Source organism: Leuresthes tenuis, unplaced genomic scaffold, assembly GCF_036924035.1.
Source record: "Leuresthes tenuis unplaced genomic scaffold, fLeuTen1.0.hap1 SCAF_19, whole genome shotgun sequence".
Taxonomy (NCBI): Eukaryota; Metazoa; Chordata; class Actinopteri; order Atheriniformes; family Atherinopsidae; genus Leuresthes; species Leuresthes tenuis.
Window position 1 is genome coordinate 10,388,146 of NW_027325373.1, and position 16,943 is coordinate 10,405,088.

Genomic DNA, 16,943 nt, shown 5'->3' on the forward strand with positions numbered 1-16,943 from the left:
TTTATTTTGTTGAGTGTCCTCCTTTAATTTATGAACAATAACCATATGCTTCCACCTTAAAAATTAGTTTAATAAATAGTTGTAGTTGTAGGTAATTGTAGTTCAAGAAATGATTTATACTAGTGAGGCGGAAACTGTTCTTTTTTTCGAACAAATTTTGCACATAATTGTTTTGCAATTTTGTCATTTTTGAGCGTTCAGTGTTGCTGATTTTAATTTAGGTACCTTAAAGTGCATCTAAATGCATTTTAAAAAAATATAGAAATAAAATTAAATATAAGTTAGGGTGTTTCAAACAAAGTTAGAAATTTTGATCAAGCATAAATGGCCAATTTGCGCATTTTGCATCTCAGCGGCGCAGGTAACGCGGAAAGGTGCATTATTTTCATGACAAGACGACCTTTTACAAGACTTTCATCTGTAGTACAGTTATCACACCTCCTGTAAAGAGAAGCTCCTCCCACTTCCTGCACACCTGCATATAAGCACCTGTAGCATCAGCAGCACAGAGCCTCTTGCATTCTTCTGGTTCCAACCTGAGCTCTCTGAAAAAACATCCTGGTAAGAAAAATATATTTCTATATTCTTTTTAGATTACTTTTTCATTTATATTTGGAAGACAGATTTGGCAGACATTTGGTAATTCATTTTTGCTACTTCATTAACTTTAACAGTTGGAATTATGAAAGAAAAAAAAAGTTTCACTGATAAGAGTATCTAAATCATGATTGGAAGAAAAAGCTCCTGAAACTGTTCCCAAGCAAATTAGATCTATTTCTTTGTTCACTTTCAGTCAAAGTTGTCAACATAGCTATTTGTCAGCTGGTGATGATATCAAAAACTGAAATGACAGTCCATTTCCTGCTGTACAAAGTCTCTCCTTGTGCCTCTGGAATTCCTTCTGAATATTTTCTAGATCATTTTCCCAAGCTCTATCTTTCATCTGAACAAGGACTGCCTGTCTCCTACAGGGTCCTTTGTAGTGTTGTGGGAACAGTGTTGTGAGGATCAGGTGACAGAGATACAGAGAGGTTCCCTTGACCACTAATCTGCCTCTGAAGCCCTCCACACAGAGTAACAAATGCGAGAAACACACACACACACACACACACACACACACACACACACACACACACACACACACACACACACACACACACACACACACACACTCACACTTATGAAGACAAAGTAATACTGTCTTACATTGTGTTTGTCAAGTGTAAGCCATGGTTATTAGTAATGTGAACACCAGTAGCAATGCTGCAAAATTTGATCTGTTCATAAACTGCACGTGATTGAAGTAAGATTGTAAATTTATATCATAACATTTTAGTCAAATATGTTATTTTAAGTTTGATACATGTATGCAGAAACAATGATCTTCAGTTTTCAAAGCTACACATATTCTCCTATTATTGTTTCTGTTTGTATTAATAGTTTTGTCTTGAATGTAGTACAAATCTTATTATTATACTAAAAGGCTATGAAAGTGTTCTCAGCCTCACTGAGAGGCTCATCTTTGACCCGTAGCTGAGCTGTAAACATTTACATTTTGATTTAATGCCGGCTCGAGTTGAAGTTTTATTTGCACAGAGCTGAGAATGACACACTGAAGTGGCTCTGACCATAAATTCAGTCATCTCTCAAATTCAGCAGGTTAGTTTAAATGGCCACAGGCATTCATAGACTCATTGAAAGACTCCTTTCATCAGGACGAGGATGATCAGCAGACTTGAGCTTTAGGCCCCTACTTGTATATCCATTAGGCTGGCCAAATGGAAGAATAAAGCACATTTGCTTATGGGCCACATGAAAGCTTTTCTATAACCAGATCTCATGTGATGCTTGCTTTAAATGACTGACAAAGGTGAAAAGGTCTGGCTTTCCAAGCTGGGTGTTTCTGTCAGGATGTCTTTGATATGATTCACCTACTCTTTCTTCAGATAGGTGAACCTGAGATGTAACAAATTTGACTGGAATCTGTCTTGTCATGTCTTGTTAAAAAAAAAAGAAAAGTAAAGAAACAATCCCTGTTTAGTTTCAAGTTCATTCTGAACTTCTTTTTGTGTCCTCTGCCCCCACAGATACCCATCATGGCTTCCAGCATCTCAGTGAGAAGTTTTGCTGTGAACCGTCAGCCCTCCTTCTCCAGTCGCTCTCTGATGGACACCGGTCGTAATCGCTCTCGGGCCTCAGTCTCTTTTGCTGCAGCCAGCCCACTGACCCGTTCAGCCTCTATCGGCCAGGATCTTAATGGGCCACTCACCCTCCAGCTTAATGGACTGCATGGCAATAGCACCAACGAGAAGGAGGCCATGCAGAGTCTCAACACGCGCCTGGCCAACTATTTGGACAAGGTCTGATATACAACAGACAATATAACACAGCTCTACTCACCAAATGAGGAAACAATATAGCTGTGAGTAATCTGAAACACTTTCCTTATTTTCACCTCCTTCAGGTGCGTTCACTGGAGCGCTCCAATGCTGACCTGGAGATGAGAATTAAGCAGCTGATGATCGATCGTATTCCCAAAGGTCATGATCTTGATTCAATGATGGCCCAAGCACACGCTGTTGAGCAAGAGGTGGGTATGAAGAGGCCTGCTGCCACACATGGAGAGAGCTCCACTTAAACAGTCAGATGGCAGGATCTGGGTTTAGTAGAAATCAATCAACAAAACTCAAGACTATGATGAATTTCATTCATCACACATACAAAACATTCATGCAAATATCTGAAGGCCTTTCAGTGTGAGCCACACCGATATACAGAATTTGACCTGTCTGATCTTTGCGTAAGCTTGTAGCAAATAGAGCCAAGACAAAGTTAATAATTATTTTCCCTATTTGAGACTGAAATAGTTATAGTTTAATGAAAAGGAATGTGCTCCTCATGTGTGCTATGTAACCATTAGCAATTGGACTTATAAGTGTATACTGTATGTATTGTATTGCATATGGAGGAATCAAATGATTTAGACTTCAGTTTACAGATGGACATTAATGATGTTTTACCCCTGTTAATATTTGTCAGGTGAGGAAGAAGACCTTGGAAAATGCTCGTCTCATGTTAGAAATTGATAATGCTAAGCTGGCTGCTGATGACTTCAGAATCAAGTGAGTGATTAATGATTACACTAAAGTGATGTCAAATTCTCTGTCTAGCCTACTTGCCTTTGCAGTCTCTGCTCTTCCCATACCCCAGCCGCTGAAGTCAGAAGGCCGCCACACAGATGTGTGGTTCTGTTGAGGTTATTCCCCGAATGATTGCTCAGGTTCTCATCTAAATGCACAATGATATCAGCGTGTCATCTATCAGACCTGATAAAGCCTTGAAATAAAGATATCCCCTTCAGACCAAAATAACAGGCATAAGATGATACTGGTTAATGCTCAACACTGTGTCCCTGTAATGTCGGAGCTTGCGGGAAAAGAGATAACAGAGCTGCTGTTTGCAATTATTTCTCCATCCAGGTCAGATGAAAAGGAGACAAGTCACATTCCTTCAACACTTAATTTGTTGTTATCCTGTTTTATGTCTGCACCTGCTGGTTGGCCATCAAGATAAGACTAAGTCTAATAACATATGATTATTTATCTACAAGAACAGGTGGAAAAAACATGTGCATGTGTCAGTACTGTCAGCGTTTCAAATAGAAGCAAAATTACAGTTTGGTGCATCCCTTTACTAAAGAGTTTGACCGTGCTTTGTAAAGAGTCCTGATATGATGCTGTTATGATTTTCTGTTACATGAAAAATACTGAAAATAACTGAAGGAAGCACTCAGCATGTGTGTTTATAGATGATCTTATATTCAGAAATGTAAAGTCTTTGCTGTGAAAATTACAAAGGCAACTTTTGTTTATATATAAAAAAAATTCATTACCATGAGTTTAGCCTCTCGCCCGATGACTGCTGGGGTAGTTTCTCTTGAATATGTTGCCGTTTATCTTTTCTAAACTCTAAACTTCACAAGGTGGGAGACTGAGCTGGTGATGTGTCAGTCTGTGGAACGAGATTGTGTTGCTCTGAAAAAGGCTAAGACCGACCATGAGCAGATCATCGCCTCATTGAGAGGAGATTTGGACAGCCTCAAAGAAGAGCTCTACTTCTTAAAGAAAAACCATGAAGAGGTGGGTCTGTTATCTCCAGTTCACTGTGTGCAGTTTTATCCCTCTTTTCCCTCATGTGTAAGTGCAGTTCTTTCAACTCTCTGTTAAACAGCATTTACTTAGCTAAGTGTTAGGTCTCATTTTCACTTTGGCCCTCTCTCATATTCTCTTGCCTTTCCTCACAAACAGCACGTTGTTTGCTACCTGCTCGACCTTATTAAGTGGTCTCAGTTGTTTTTTTCGAGCCAAAGTAGATAGAAAAGGATGTGAAGGGGGGCGGAACTCTGGTTACTATGGACAAAAGAAGAGGGAGATCTGGTTGCTCAAAAAACGCACTTTCAGTCCAATCAGCTCATCTGTGTTGTCCTTTCAGGAAAAGATAAACAGATAAACTTACCCCCTCCTAGGAAATCATGGAGCGTTCTCCCTCTTACTGAAACAGGACTTTACAGATCCAATTTGATGCTCCCTCCAGCATCCTGGATTCTAGGATCCTTAAGGGGGGGGCATCAGATTGGATCTGTATGTAATCTAGGCCTAGATTACTGTGAAACAAAGAAAGAGTCTGTATGTTTACTGTCAGAGATTGGTTTAAATCCAAGCAGACCTTTTTAACTTCTGCAACACATCATGCATAGTTACATTTAAGCATTTTTTGCCTCTGAGTGACAGTTTTGTCCTGTAAACTGTGCAGGAAGCTGAGATGTGGTTGCTTAGTTTTCTGAAACTACAGATTGTACTGTGGATTCATCTTTGTTTTCTCCTTTCCAATCTATTTCAGCACTGTAATGTTTCTGTTTCTGTTTCTGTTTCTGTGTCTGTTTCTGTTTCTGTTTATGTATTTAGCAGATGCTTTTATCCAAAGCGACTTACAAATGAAGATATAACAAGCTACATAAAAAGCTCAAATAAACTACATAGAAGGAACCCACTAGTCCAACTCTGTCAGAGGTGACAGAGTAGAGATAGAGTGCAGGCATAGAAGGAAGTGCAGAAAGATAAAGTGCAAAGATAGAGGGGGCAGGGAAGTACAAGATAAGTGCTAGGATAGGAGATGCTCTCTGAAGAGCTGGGTTTTCAAGAGTTTCTTGAAGATAGACAGGGACGCCCCTGTTCTGGTAGCGCTCGGTAGGTCATTCCACCATCGTGGGACGACACATGAAAAGAGTTTGGATTGTCTTAGGCGTGGTGTAGGAGCTGCTAGACGACAATCCTGGGACGAACGGAGGGACCGAGTTGTGACATAAGCAATGTAAACAATCTGTACCTTTTTCCCACCATGGAAATAGGTAAATAGCATCTCGAGGGGTGAACTAGACAACTAGGTCACATTGCACCCTCTTATGTAGTCAGTTTATTACAAAATAGGAGTGCATTTTCTGAAAAAGGTAGGAAATATGTATACATCAGAACATACCAAACCATTAAAAACAGACCACAATAGATCTATGTAAAGACAAAACACGACATCACAGACAATAGAGAGTGAAGGAGCTCTACCCGAGCAGAGGCAGTGAGTGTGGGTTGAAAGGCCAGTAGTAAGATGAGCTTTCACCCATCAATTATTTGTGAATAACTCCTAAATAATGAAAGTACTGTCACATCCTCTCAGCCACCCTGCGGTGTAGGTTTCACAAAACTCCTTATGTTACATATGACGCCTGTTGGCACTGATGTATGAATGTGGTGCAACTACACAAAAAGAAAAAGCAAAATTTGACACACAATGCAACTATAATCATTTTGAATAAACTTGCTAACAGTGTGGGGAAAACAACATAAAGAATGCAACTATTTATGCCCCTGCAGGAACTTGAGCAGATGAAGTCTCGCATTGCCAGAGATGAAGTGAATGTGGAGGTTGATTCAGCCAGTGGACCCGAGCTGGGAATGGTCCTGTCTGAGCTGCGCTCCCAGTATGAGGGTATTGTCAATAAGAACAAGGAGCATGCGGAGCAATGGTACCGCAAGAAGGTGTGTAGAGAAATCAGATGTTAGATGCATGCATGCATACATTAATTTACAATTACACTGTGCAGCCAATACAAAAACAGACTAAGTCACGCAAATGAAATGTTTGTGGGCTTTTTTTCTAACCGTCCAGCTGGAGACGGTGCAGAACGAAGTGAAGGAGAGCAACGACGCTCTGAGAGGAGCCCAGGGAGAGCTGATTGAGAGGCAACGCTTCCTGCAGACCCTGGAGGTAGAGCTGGAGAGTCTGCACAAACAGGTGAGCTGTTACAAATGAAATGCAGTAGAAGATAGAAAACTAAAGTTTGTGGTTAATGTTCCAGAAATCTCACATGCTGCTAAAAATGAGCATGGTAGTCAAATTTCAGTGTTTGGAGTTGTACAAACAAAAACACAAAGCAATACAAACACAACAACCGTACTTCTAAATAAAAAGGTTATAGGTATTTACTTTTTACAAAGCAACACTGAATTATGGTGTTGGATGAAAGATAAACTGCTTACATGAGAGATTTCTTAGACATGTTTAAAGAAAATCCTTAAAGGAATTCTCATTCACTCCTAACTTGATCAGTTTATTCACATTCCACATTGCTGAATTGTATGGTCTGGGATTCTTTTTGTCAATCCAGTGTTGGCAGTGAGCATGTTCTCCCACGTTGATAAGACAGGCAAGAGCATACAGGATTCAGTTGCTAAACAGTGTAGAGGATACAGAGGTGAGATGAGTAACAATGTCTAAGAAGTGAGGGTTTGACCCAGTTGTCAAGGCCCTGTCAGTTTCCAGGTGTCTGCTGATAATGTTCTTGGAGGTAATAACATAATCAGGAGACATTGTTGAGGTTTGATTTCCACTTGCACACCCTTTCTGATTAAATGGGAGGGAGCTGAAGAGCCATAGATTTCTAGTTACATAACAGTCAGCACAGTACCATCCCTGTGGTGAGCAGAGTAGCAAAAACCCGGTTTAGCGAGTCCTTTCTATCTGCTGCAATCATGATTATGAGCACTTTTTCACTTTACCCCCTCAGATCGCAGCTCTTGAAGGTAACATGGGTGAAACGGGTCATAAGTATTCTTCTGAGATGGAGCGGCTGCAGGCCACCCTGAACCAGTTAGAGGACGATCTCTCCCAGCTCAGGCTGGACATGCAGCGAACCAAGACCGACTACGAGCAGCTCCTCCGCATCAAGCAGAACCTGGAAATGGAGATTGCTACCTACAGGCGCTTGCTGGAGGGAGAGGAATCGTGAGTTTAATAATGTAATAGCGAAATAATAACATAATAATAAGGCTTCCACAGAGGCGTTAAAGGAAATTACAACAAAGGCTTTTGTCCTTTATCTTTTATTACTGAAACTTCTATTCAGTAGTGATAAAGATGCATGTTAATTTCTTTCAGCTGGCAAAGAATATGGCAAAGTCTGGCAAGCGAACAATCAGACACATTTTTAATTGCCCCTTGTCCTAGCCCAACTCATCTTGAAAATAAACTGTAAAACACTATCACTGCTTGGGTTCAACTCTGAACTGACCAACAGTTTTTAAACTGAATTGCAAACATAAATACGAAACACTTGAGTTTAAACTATACAAGAAATTGATCAAATCAAACCCGACCACAGTAATTTAACTTTCAATAACTCTGAAAGTGGTGACTACAGCAAAGTCCATATGACATTGGTTGTGTAAGCAAATTTTTTGCAAAATATTACCATGTTTCCCTTCTCAGGCAAAATGTGACACCTCTTCTGATTATCTGCGTAACGTTTGCACAACAGCAAACCCTCTCAGATGATATAGATGAGGGCTGTCCTTGTAGGAGTGTTTGAACGTGCAGACAATATGTACATTACCAACCTTAGGAATGGCTACTATCATCATCACCAGTGGTCTCGCCACTTGGCTTTGGTCACATTTGATTATGTAGATCCTCTGTGCCTCTAAACAATATATTATTTAAAAAAACAACAATGAAAATACTACAGAGATGACATACTATCGGAATAAACTTTCATTTTCTAATAAGATTAGGGCAAGTATAGAATATAAAACACCTTTCATTGGTAACTGACATTGTGCTGGGCTACAGGTTGTAGCCTTGTAATCAATGAACCGACTCATGAATGCACAGTGGTAAAACCTTTTCATATCATTTCTGCCAGGTAATGTGCATAAATCTTGCTTTATAGTAACTCTGTTTTTTTTTCTCGGCCCATCAGAGTCAGAGAAGTTCCTCCTCCACCTAAAAGTAAGTCATTGGTTTTCAGGTTTTTTTTTATATATATATTTACTATATTATACATTACGATGATTACTTTATTTTATTTTTTTCTTATCACAATGAAATGATAAAAAGATATCTAAGGGGAAACTGTTTGCAAATGATTATTCAACCGCTATTTGCACAAAAGACAAATCATATTTGGATTCATATGAATTTGACTTCACACTAATGGGACACATATTCTTTAGAACAGTCAAGAGGCCAGGGATTAATTACATTTCCATGAAATTCCAAACACTCTAAACTCCACTAACATCTCAGCTCCTATCTCAACAGCTGTGGGTGTGATTGCATCTATGTTGTAATTGCGTCTCAGTTCGACTGACTCCCGTTGCTTGGTTAGCAAACAGGAAACTGTTATGAAAATGTTCAAATCTATGAGTCAAAAGAAAAACAACAGCAGAATTAGAGACTGACATTTTCTTTAAAGAGAGTTGAATAGTCAAAGCTGCTACAAGGACCCGAGAGTTTTAATCGGTCTTACACACACACTACAGGCTATTTATTTATCGCCGTCAAGATATTTTTTCTGAACAGATCATGGAAGCTCTTTGAGTCAGTCTCCTCATGTCGTAACATCAAACTCTTGTCATTAAAATCTCATAAAGTCATAAAGTCTCATTATCTTTTATCTGTCTCATTCTTTCGAAATTTTGGTAATATAACCAAACATGCTTCGTTGTTCATTCAGATTTCATCTCACAGATTATCTCGTCTTCGCACCCATATTCATATTTATCTCCTTATGGCTTTCACCTTTAATAATCTCTTCTCATCTCTCTTCTCTCTTTTCTGCAGAGGAGCCCGAAGTCCGAACCAGGAAAATCGTGAAAGTGGTAACACAGACGATGGTCAATGGAAAAGTGGTGGATGAATCCAGTGAGGTGGAGCAGATTGAGGAGTCCAAGAAATAGAAAAAGCGAAGAAAAGATGGAGCTAAAAAGTATAGTCTGAAGTTAAATGAATTAATCTGCAGAACAGAAGTAGAGAAAAAGTACAACAAAACTATAGAATTATAGTATCACAGCGTTAGTCTACACATAAATTGTTGACATGGAGTGTCGGCATTAATCAGTTATACATGAAAAGCATGTTTTGAATGGGTCACTTTTGGGCATTGCTTGACAATGAGTGTTCTGTTGTTGTTTTAGAAAATGTTTCCCAATGTTGGCTTTTTAAGATGATTTTCTCTTTTTTTCTCAAGAAAAATCTATAGCTATAAACAAAGTGCTGTTGGTGTGCATGTGTTTGAATTTTAGCTAGATGCCTGCGTGGAGGGAACCGACTAATCAGTACTATATCATCATGCTGTTCTACTAATAAAAGGTGTTCAAGTTTAATATTTATTTCCTAGTGTGGTAAAGTTTACTTTAGCAAATTAATCACATGCCATTGCAAGAATGGCATTTAATTGAGTTTTGAGTTTTTTGACTGCTCTCTAAATAAAAGGCTTTATTAATCCATTGCATGTCTGCCTCTGAAATGAATAAATGGCAACAGAAGGTATATTCAGACTCCAGAAACATGAACATGTTTATTGGAGTTATCGGAGGAACTATCCTCTCTGTTTTCTATTGCAGGAACTGTGGACAGTCTGAGTTAATAGAATTCAATTTCATAGCTTCTATGTTGGAGAAGGCACTCTGCCAGCATGAGGGAAACTTATGATATAGTTGAATAGTTGTTGACATCAGTGGATAGAGATTAGCTGAACTCAAGAGTGCAGCATGTGACATAACAAAATGTGTATCTCTCCGGTAAAATAAATTGGTAAGCATCATCCATACAAACAACAGCTGTTAACATTGCCCACATTGTTCACAGTAGCCCAATGCTAATACTCTAATACTCTAGAAGATATTTTTGCAGTTTAACACAATATGGACTCTTTAGTACAAGATGCACTTTCAACAGGCCCAAAAATCCCATCAGATCATTTGACCTGGTCAGCACCTGGTTAGCACTGTTACAGCAAAAAGGTTTTTCACAAGGTGAAGGCCTTGTACTGATATGATGCTACAACATCCCCTGCAGGCAACACTGGCTTAGTCATGGCCTACCTGTTGTGGAAAACTTAAAATATCCAAACACAGTCCCAGACAGCAAAGAATGTTTGGCCTCATTACTGACCCACAATTGTGAAAATTGGCCCAGATTAGGCTGAGATTATGATCTAAAATGTGTCTGCTATCGGAGGAGACACTTCTGATTAATGGTTAAGTATATTGCAACACACTGAAATCAACATCGAAACCTCCCAGTTTCCTCTAAGATGTGACAGCTTTATGAAGCCACCAGAGAACACCCTCTCTTCACTGATCATGATTTCATATCCAAAATGGATCATTATGTATGGGATTACACAGCTTTGAGTGTGAGTTTTAAAACTATTCTTCCATCAATTACTTGGCTAAAAAGGCTTACACGATTACTTTATAGGTAATACTGTTGTTAACCTCGTTTAACCTTACTGTGTGAGGGACATGAGTTGTTATTGAGTTAGGTGTGAGGTAATGCGTCTATCAGCCAAGAAACAAACTGCATTACAACAGTAAACCAAACTAATATTATAAGTGCTGGGTTTTGCAACTGAGACTTTAATCTATGCTGTCGTAAAAACACGTTTTTTCAGAGAGACTGATGGGTCTACAGTTCATGTATTTCTTTTTTTCTTTTCTTCATATAGTCAGAATGGACAGTTTATTGTTTATATAGGCTTAATAAGTAGGGTTTTTAAAAAGTTTTTAAAGAACATTTCTGGAAAATCCCAAAGATCAATTGATGTTTGTCCAAAACAGCAAAATGCTCATACCATCCAATTTGTGGTGTAACAGAGTGAGAGAGGTATTACAATGACATGTTGTTTCTAGCAGCTGGCTGACGCTTGTTCTTGTTTCTTGGTTGCTTAATATGACCACAGCTGGAGCAGACAAGCAGTCCTGTTTATGTTTTTACTGATTTCTCCCTCTGCCGTGCAGACAGAAACCCACAGAGAGGCAGGGATGAGTCTCATACCTCTAGATTAAGTACACCTCTAGATATTCAAAGATATCTCATCCAAACAAAGTAGTGAGGCAAATTCTTGAAGCAGAGCCAATACTCAAAGTCATAGAACTATTATGGTTACAGTGCACCCAGAGAACAAGTCAACCATGTGGTTATCTTTAAAATGTCTTTGTGCTGAGAAAACATCTCTAACATTTGGCACCAGACTAGATCTAAGTGAATTATATTTTATCATTGATGAGATAATCAACTGTTCGTGTTTGGCCCTTTTAGTTGTTTTCTGGAAAATTACCTGATACCTTGTATGGTCAAAGAACTGATCCTGTCAGAGTTAAACCAGTTCAGATAGAGACTAACTCAATCTCCCACAGTCCCACACCCAGTTGCATTAGGAAATGTTCCAAACAATGTCTCCTTTGTTGATGCTGTCACATATATTTTGGGATGTCCCTCTCAAGCAAGCCAGTGTAAGAGACAACAATAAAATATTACAGAGATTAAACTTTACAGCCTATTGAACAATGGATAAATTCTCTTCACAGTCAATTCAGAATGCCTCACACATTTTTTCAGACAAATATTGGGCACCATATCAAAACGTTAATCTGATGAAGTGTTTAAAACTCTCAGGTTTTATTTCACAATCTAAGAAAAGCACATTCATTTTCAGCTTGTTGTACAACATCATCAGAAGCTATAAAATCAAAGAGTGTCTGTTTCTCACCCATTCTTTCTCAAATAACAAAGATTTCCACAGCCTGCTTGGTTCCTCCAGCCATGATTGATCGTTTTACTGATGCAACAACACAAAGAAGGAGACCCCCAATAAGAAAGTTTGAGGACTGCGGTTCTGCTGCCTGACTTGTGAACTTTAGGACAGTCATATGTGAAATCCAGAGATGAGAAAACTCCTCATTTGATCTTTGACCCTGGAGCACCCTCCATGACCCAACAGCTGAGCTAGTATAATGCGACTAAGAGTTCTTAAACCTCAGACCACCAATAAACCCATTACAGCTTATTAGAGCATATTGTGTTGGGTTTGGCTTAATTTTCCTGAGCTCAGAGGGGATTACTCACTTGTACGGTCAAAGTGCAGCATGTTATCACGTTTTCAAGCTTGAACTAATCACAGGTTTGGTGCTTATGTGTGTGCCTTTAAACAGTGCTGGTGGGAATTATCGTAACCCCTGTATGTCCGGCACAGAGTGTACAACGGTGTTGAAAAATAGCAACAGCCAAAAGATTAAATTAAAGAAAAACGTATAGACCATATGATTTCAGAACTGTTAGCACCAGTTTGATTGATCTAAATGACTTATCTAAACACAATTTCAAAAGATTAAAAACCTGTGCTTCATTTCAGTGTTCATCAAATAAATAAATGATAGTTTTAGAGCATTTTAGAGCAAAAAAAATGATTCCATAGCTTTCTCACAAAGACTACGACAACAGAGCTGTGAGAGAGCATCAGAAAAGTTTTAAAGAAACAAATAAATAAAAGCACAACAGCTCCAGTGATTGAAAAATGACCCCCAACAATGTTTAAGTCCTTGTTTAAGTCATCTCTAAATGACAAAATTCTTTAGAGATTGTTTCTGAAAACTCAGCATTAGACACCTGAAGAGCTTCACACTGGCCTGGAGCACTCAGGAGAGGTCTGTAACATACACTGAAACATGGGAAGTTTAGGGATTATCATAATCTAAATTTTCAATAAACCACAATCCCAATTGGATAATATACAATGGTCAGAGAAAACCAGAGTAAGAGTAGAGCTCTTTGTAAATGTAGTGCATCTGTTTGTTTATAGGTGAAGAAATGAAGGCCATGTGAAAAAAAAACTAAAGTATAATTGAGGAGGCTTTTTCTTATTATGAGGCTTCTTAGCTGCCTCTGGGACAGGAGGTATTACCTTGACTGGTCTCACTGCATAGTGTCACTTACATCTGTTGGAGTAGGACCCCCTTACAGATGGTAGTGTTTAGTGTCAGACTTTAACATGTAAGTAAACATAATGAAGCAGTGCTATTCCACATCATTATTTGAAATGTTGGATTAACATGACAAAGCTGTGTATTCTAACCCTGATGACAAGATTTTCTTTAACCTAACAAAGAAGTTTTAGTATCTAAAGTAAAAGAAACCACAAGAGAACTGCAAATAATTCAAAGCACTTACAGAAAGAAATTAATGTCCCGGGAGGGTTTTAAACTTGAGTGTCGTATTTTCTCCTCTGAGCTCCTCAGAAACCTGTTGCTCGTTCATCAGTAGACACTCCAGAATGAGATGTACAGTATTTACTTTGGCATCTTCAGTTGTTGCAGGGCTTGGGTTTATTAGGCTAAAACAGCCCTAACACTAACGCTAAGCCTGTTTGTGCTTTGTTTGGCTGACAAATGCACTGATGTCAGTGGAAAAGATATCATAAAGGCAGCATCTAAATAATCTTTTCTTCATTTATGCAGCCTTACGAGAAATGTGAATGAAATACAGCCCCATAAAATCAGCTTTTGAACTTGCTGCTGATGACCGTCTGGATGGCTTTTTTAAATCTTTGGTCACATTTTGCGCAAATTGCCTCCATTTGTTTCTAAAGGAAAGAAAAGAAGTCTTGAATACGGATTGTTTTGACCAAAAAACACAAGGCCTCTTTCTTACAAAAAGTTGTAAGCTGCATTTGTGATGATAACTCAATTGTAGTGCTTGACAAAATCTGTCTGCATGAACAATGGACACATTTTAGGAGGACAGTCTCACTCTGCACTGTGGGTAGAGAAAATACAAATCTTTCTTTGAGGAACAGTGTTTTCACTGTTCGAGGATTTTCTCACCCATTTTTTGACAAACTGATGACCCTCTTCCTATCTTTGTCCCTAAAAAACTCAGCTTCCCATAGATACTGCTTTTCCACCCAGTCATAATGAAGAATCACAGATTTTTTGTTAATTTCCTGACTTGATTTGGAGCTGTGTTATCAGAAAACAAGGTTTAGGATGAATATGTTGTATTTTTTTCCATTGTTGGCATTTATTTTGAGATATTCTGTCCCAATAATTGCTGCAGTAAGTTTTCATTTCAAATCTAGTTGTAAACACAATTTCCGAGGAGCACAAAGAAGGACATTTTTCAGACATATTTGTTTAGAAAAGAAACAACTTTATTTTGATTTTCACATTCACCCACAAGTCCACTGCAACAGTAACATTTTCATTTGATAGACAGATGTATGTATAAGTGAAGCAGGTGGACGTGGGTAAATTAAAAAAAAAAAAAATTACAGATGAAGATGATTTTTCAACGCCTCTGCTTTGTTTTATCTTCCTCTGTCAATCTCGCTGCATTTTTCACCTCTATCACTCAAACAGATTCACTTTCTCTCTCACACTCATGCAATCTCTCATTCTCCCTCTTCTTACAGCCAGCTGGCACTCACTCCGCTCTCCATTTCCCTCTCTCTCTGTTTAGCAGGCACCAGACTGCAGCACGGGCTGGAACTGTCCAGCCATGCAGATATCCTCCTGTTTTTGACGAACGATGCGCTGGATGGCAGGGGGCAGGCCTCTGGGGTTCCTGGAGAAAATAAGGGCATATCCGTCCTCACAGCTGCCATCATCTTTCACGGTGCGGCAGGCATAGGTGATGGCATAGTTGTCATAGTCGGTGTCGATCACCCAGTAGTTGTCACCTGGTTGGAGAGAAATGGAGAGCATGAGGAGGAATAAAGGGCTAAAGTGTATGAGGCTCATGTGTATGAGTGGAAATGTGTGTTAAATGTACCTCCACTTGAGAGGTAGCTGGCCAGACCCTGGTAGTTCATGAACATCTTGCCAGGAGTGGTGGGGTCAGGAATAGAGTACTGAGCGGCCATGTCAGCACAGACAACCCAGAAGCTGCAGAAAGATGGTACAAAGGGAAATTCTCACAGTGTATTCCACAATAATTCATGCATTATGCATTAGGCACATGGCCACGATTACTGAGAGCTGCTGCAGGTCTTTTGCTTGTTTGTAAAAGTACATTAAAACCCACATTCTTGTGTCAAACCCCTCCTCTCCATCCGGGATTTCTTTCTAATCCTTCATAATCCAAAAAAAAACTTGGTTTGTAGCTAATGCTGTTTAGAATGTGAAAACTGCACGTCTTTTAACCTCTAGGAAGACCATGGACCTGAGCATCTTTGTGAAATTATGACTTAGGAAAGTATGTATCTGAGTTTCCTAAATCAACTAGTTTGTGCATACAATGCCCTCCATCCCCAAGCAGTGTTAAAAGAGAAGTGAGGGCAGCTTTGGTGAGGATTTACAGCTATTACTGTGAGTGTAAAAAATCTCATCCTGGCTTCTTTCCTTACCCAAACAGAGTGACACGTCCCTTGGAGGAGGCTGTCATGGAGCCATCATCATCAATGGTATACTCAGCTGAGATGTTGTCCTGCAGGAACAGCCCCTCTGGGTCTTTCTTCTGCAGTGCATACCACTTCCCTGCATACTACAGCAAAAAGGAAAGGAAGACGCCCTCATAAGTCGTTTTTTCAACACACGTGCTACTTGTGCTTTTTAAATTTACTCACCCTTTTGGGGTCAAAGTCTTGTTTGACTGAGAAGCTGTCAACGACACAGGAGGTGGAAAGACAGCGCTCTACACAGGACACGAAGACCAGCAGCAGGGCCAGCTTGGAGGATCCCATTCTGTAATGAACCAGAGGTTAAATTCTAATATGATGCTGAATATAAATTTAAACATGTTAGTTTCATTGATCAAAAATCAAAATGAGCATATTTGGGCCTTATTTCACGCTCATGACTTGTGTTTCCAGATATATTAAAACTATAGGTATAGCACCAATATATAATAATAATATATATATAGAAAGATGGCATAGATATCTGGCATATAGATAGCATTATGTTATATCTTAGAGCAATGCAATGTAGTCTAAAATATTTCAACTGGACAAAAACATTTAATAAACATGTCTGTGACAGCAAGTTATTTCCACTTCATACAGTATAGTCATCATAGAGTCTGTCATTTCAACAGTTGTAGCTAACAGAATAGAAGGAAAAAAACTCAAATTTCTGCTCATTGCTACTGACATATTTTTTAAAAATGATAACAATGTCAGAAGATAAAAACAGATTTAATCATCTTACCTGTTTGGAGTCACAGTAGCAACAGTGCTTAAAATCAAAGTTCTGAATGTGGTTATCCACCAGATTGGGGCTTGTATGGTAGGCTGTCTTTATATATGTGCACAACAGACAAGCTTATGGCTGATTTTCATTGCCTGGAACTAAATAAGGTGCTTAAATATAGAAGTAATCTTGTTGGGTCAAAATCCTTACTGTAATCTGGCTTCTCTGTTCAAACCCGCCCAAGACTTACTGTAAAAACAATTAGACCTTTATATAACTAGCTGTAAGCACAGTAAAACAGGCACATGCATACCTGAGCTGACAAATTAACAGTTTTTAAGCATGTGCAAAGAGAAAACTATGTAAAACTATGGTGTTTGTTTTTTGTGTTTAAAAGTGTGTGAAGGAAAAGACCCAAAATAA

General features: G+C 38.9%; 2 protein-coding genes across 3 annotated transcripts; one reads left to right on the forward strand and one right to left on the reverse strand.

Annotated features, from left to right (window-relative positions):
• Positions 1-507: 507 nt before the first annotated feature.
• LOC140277216 (keratin, type I cytoskeletal 18) lies at positions 508-9,837 on the forward strand. 2 transcript variants are annotated; one of them, XM_072372164.1, is made up of 10 exons: positions 508-561; positions 2,088-2,360; positions 2,465-2,590; positions 3,040-3,122; positions 3,983-4,139; positions 5,928-6,092; positions 6,223-6,348; positions 7,121-7,338; positions 8,312-8,340; positions 9,175-9,837. In XM_072372164.1, the coding sequence occupies exons 2-10, from the start codon at positions 2,097-2,099 to the stop codon at positions 9,288-9,290; spliced, it is 1,284 nt and encodes a 427-aa protein (XP_072228265.1). In that variant the 5' UTR covers positions 508-561; positions 2,088-2,096; the 3' UTR covers positions 9,291-9,837. The 2 variants fall into 2 exon arrangements, with proteins under 2 accessions (XP_072228265.1, XP_072228266.1); XM_072372165.1 differs by lacking the exon at positions 508-561 and adding an exon at positions 972-1,074.
• Positions 9,838-14,520: 4,683 nt separating this feature from the next.
• Positions 14,521-16,598, reverse strand: rbp4l (retinol binding protein 4, like). The gene is made up of 5 exons (XM_072371833.1): positions 16,539-16,598; positions 15,956-16,073; positions 15,737-15,873; positions 15,163-15,275; positions 14,521-15,070 (listed from the first exon to the last, which is right to left on the reverse strand). Exons 2-5 carry the CDS (start codon positions 16,070-16,072, stop codon positions 14,847-14,849), a joined length of 591 nt encoding a protein of 196 aa, XP_072227934.1. The 5' UTR covers position 16,073; positions 16,539-16,598; the 3' UTR covers positions 14,521-14,846.
• Between the last annotated feature and the right edge of the window lie 345 nt (positions 16,599-16,943).

Excerpts from the sequence above, each read along its gene's own strand:
- rbp4l (XM_072371833.1), bottom strand. The coding sequence starts at position 16,072 with ATGGGATCCTCCAAGCTGGCCCTGCTGCTGGTCTTCGTGTCCTGTGTA. Across the intron at positions 15,276-15,736 it reads GGACGTGTCACTCTGTTTGG|CTTCTGGGTTGTCTGTGCTG; the intron begins GTAAGGAAAGAA and ends ATCTTTCTGCAG. Across the intron at positions 15,071-15,162 it reads CAGCTACCTCTCAAGTGGAG|GTGACAACTACTGGGTGATC; the intron begins GTACATTTAACA and ends CTCTCCAACCAG.
- LOC140277216 (XM_072372164.1), top strand. The coding sequence starts at position 2,097 with ATGGCTTCCAGCATCTCAGTGAGAAGTTTTGCTGTGAACCGTCAGCCC. Across the intron at positions 2,361-2,464 it reads TGGCCAACTATTTGGACAAG|GTGCGTTCACTGGAGCGCTC; the intron begins GTCTGATATACA and ends CACCTCCTTCAG. Across the intron at positions 6,093-6,222 it reads AGCAATGGTACCGCAAGAAG|CTGGAGACGGTGCAGAACGA; the intron begins GTGTGTAGAGAA and ends CTAACCGTCCAG.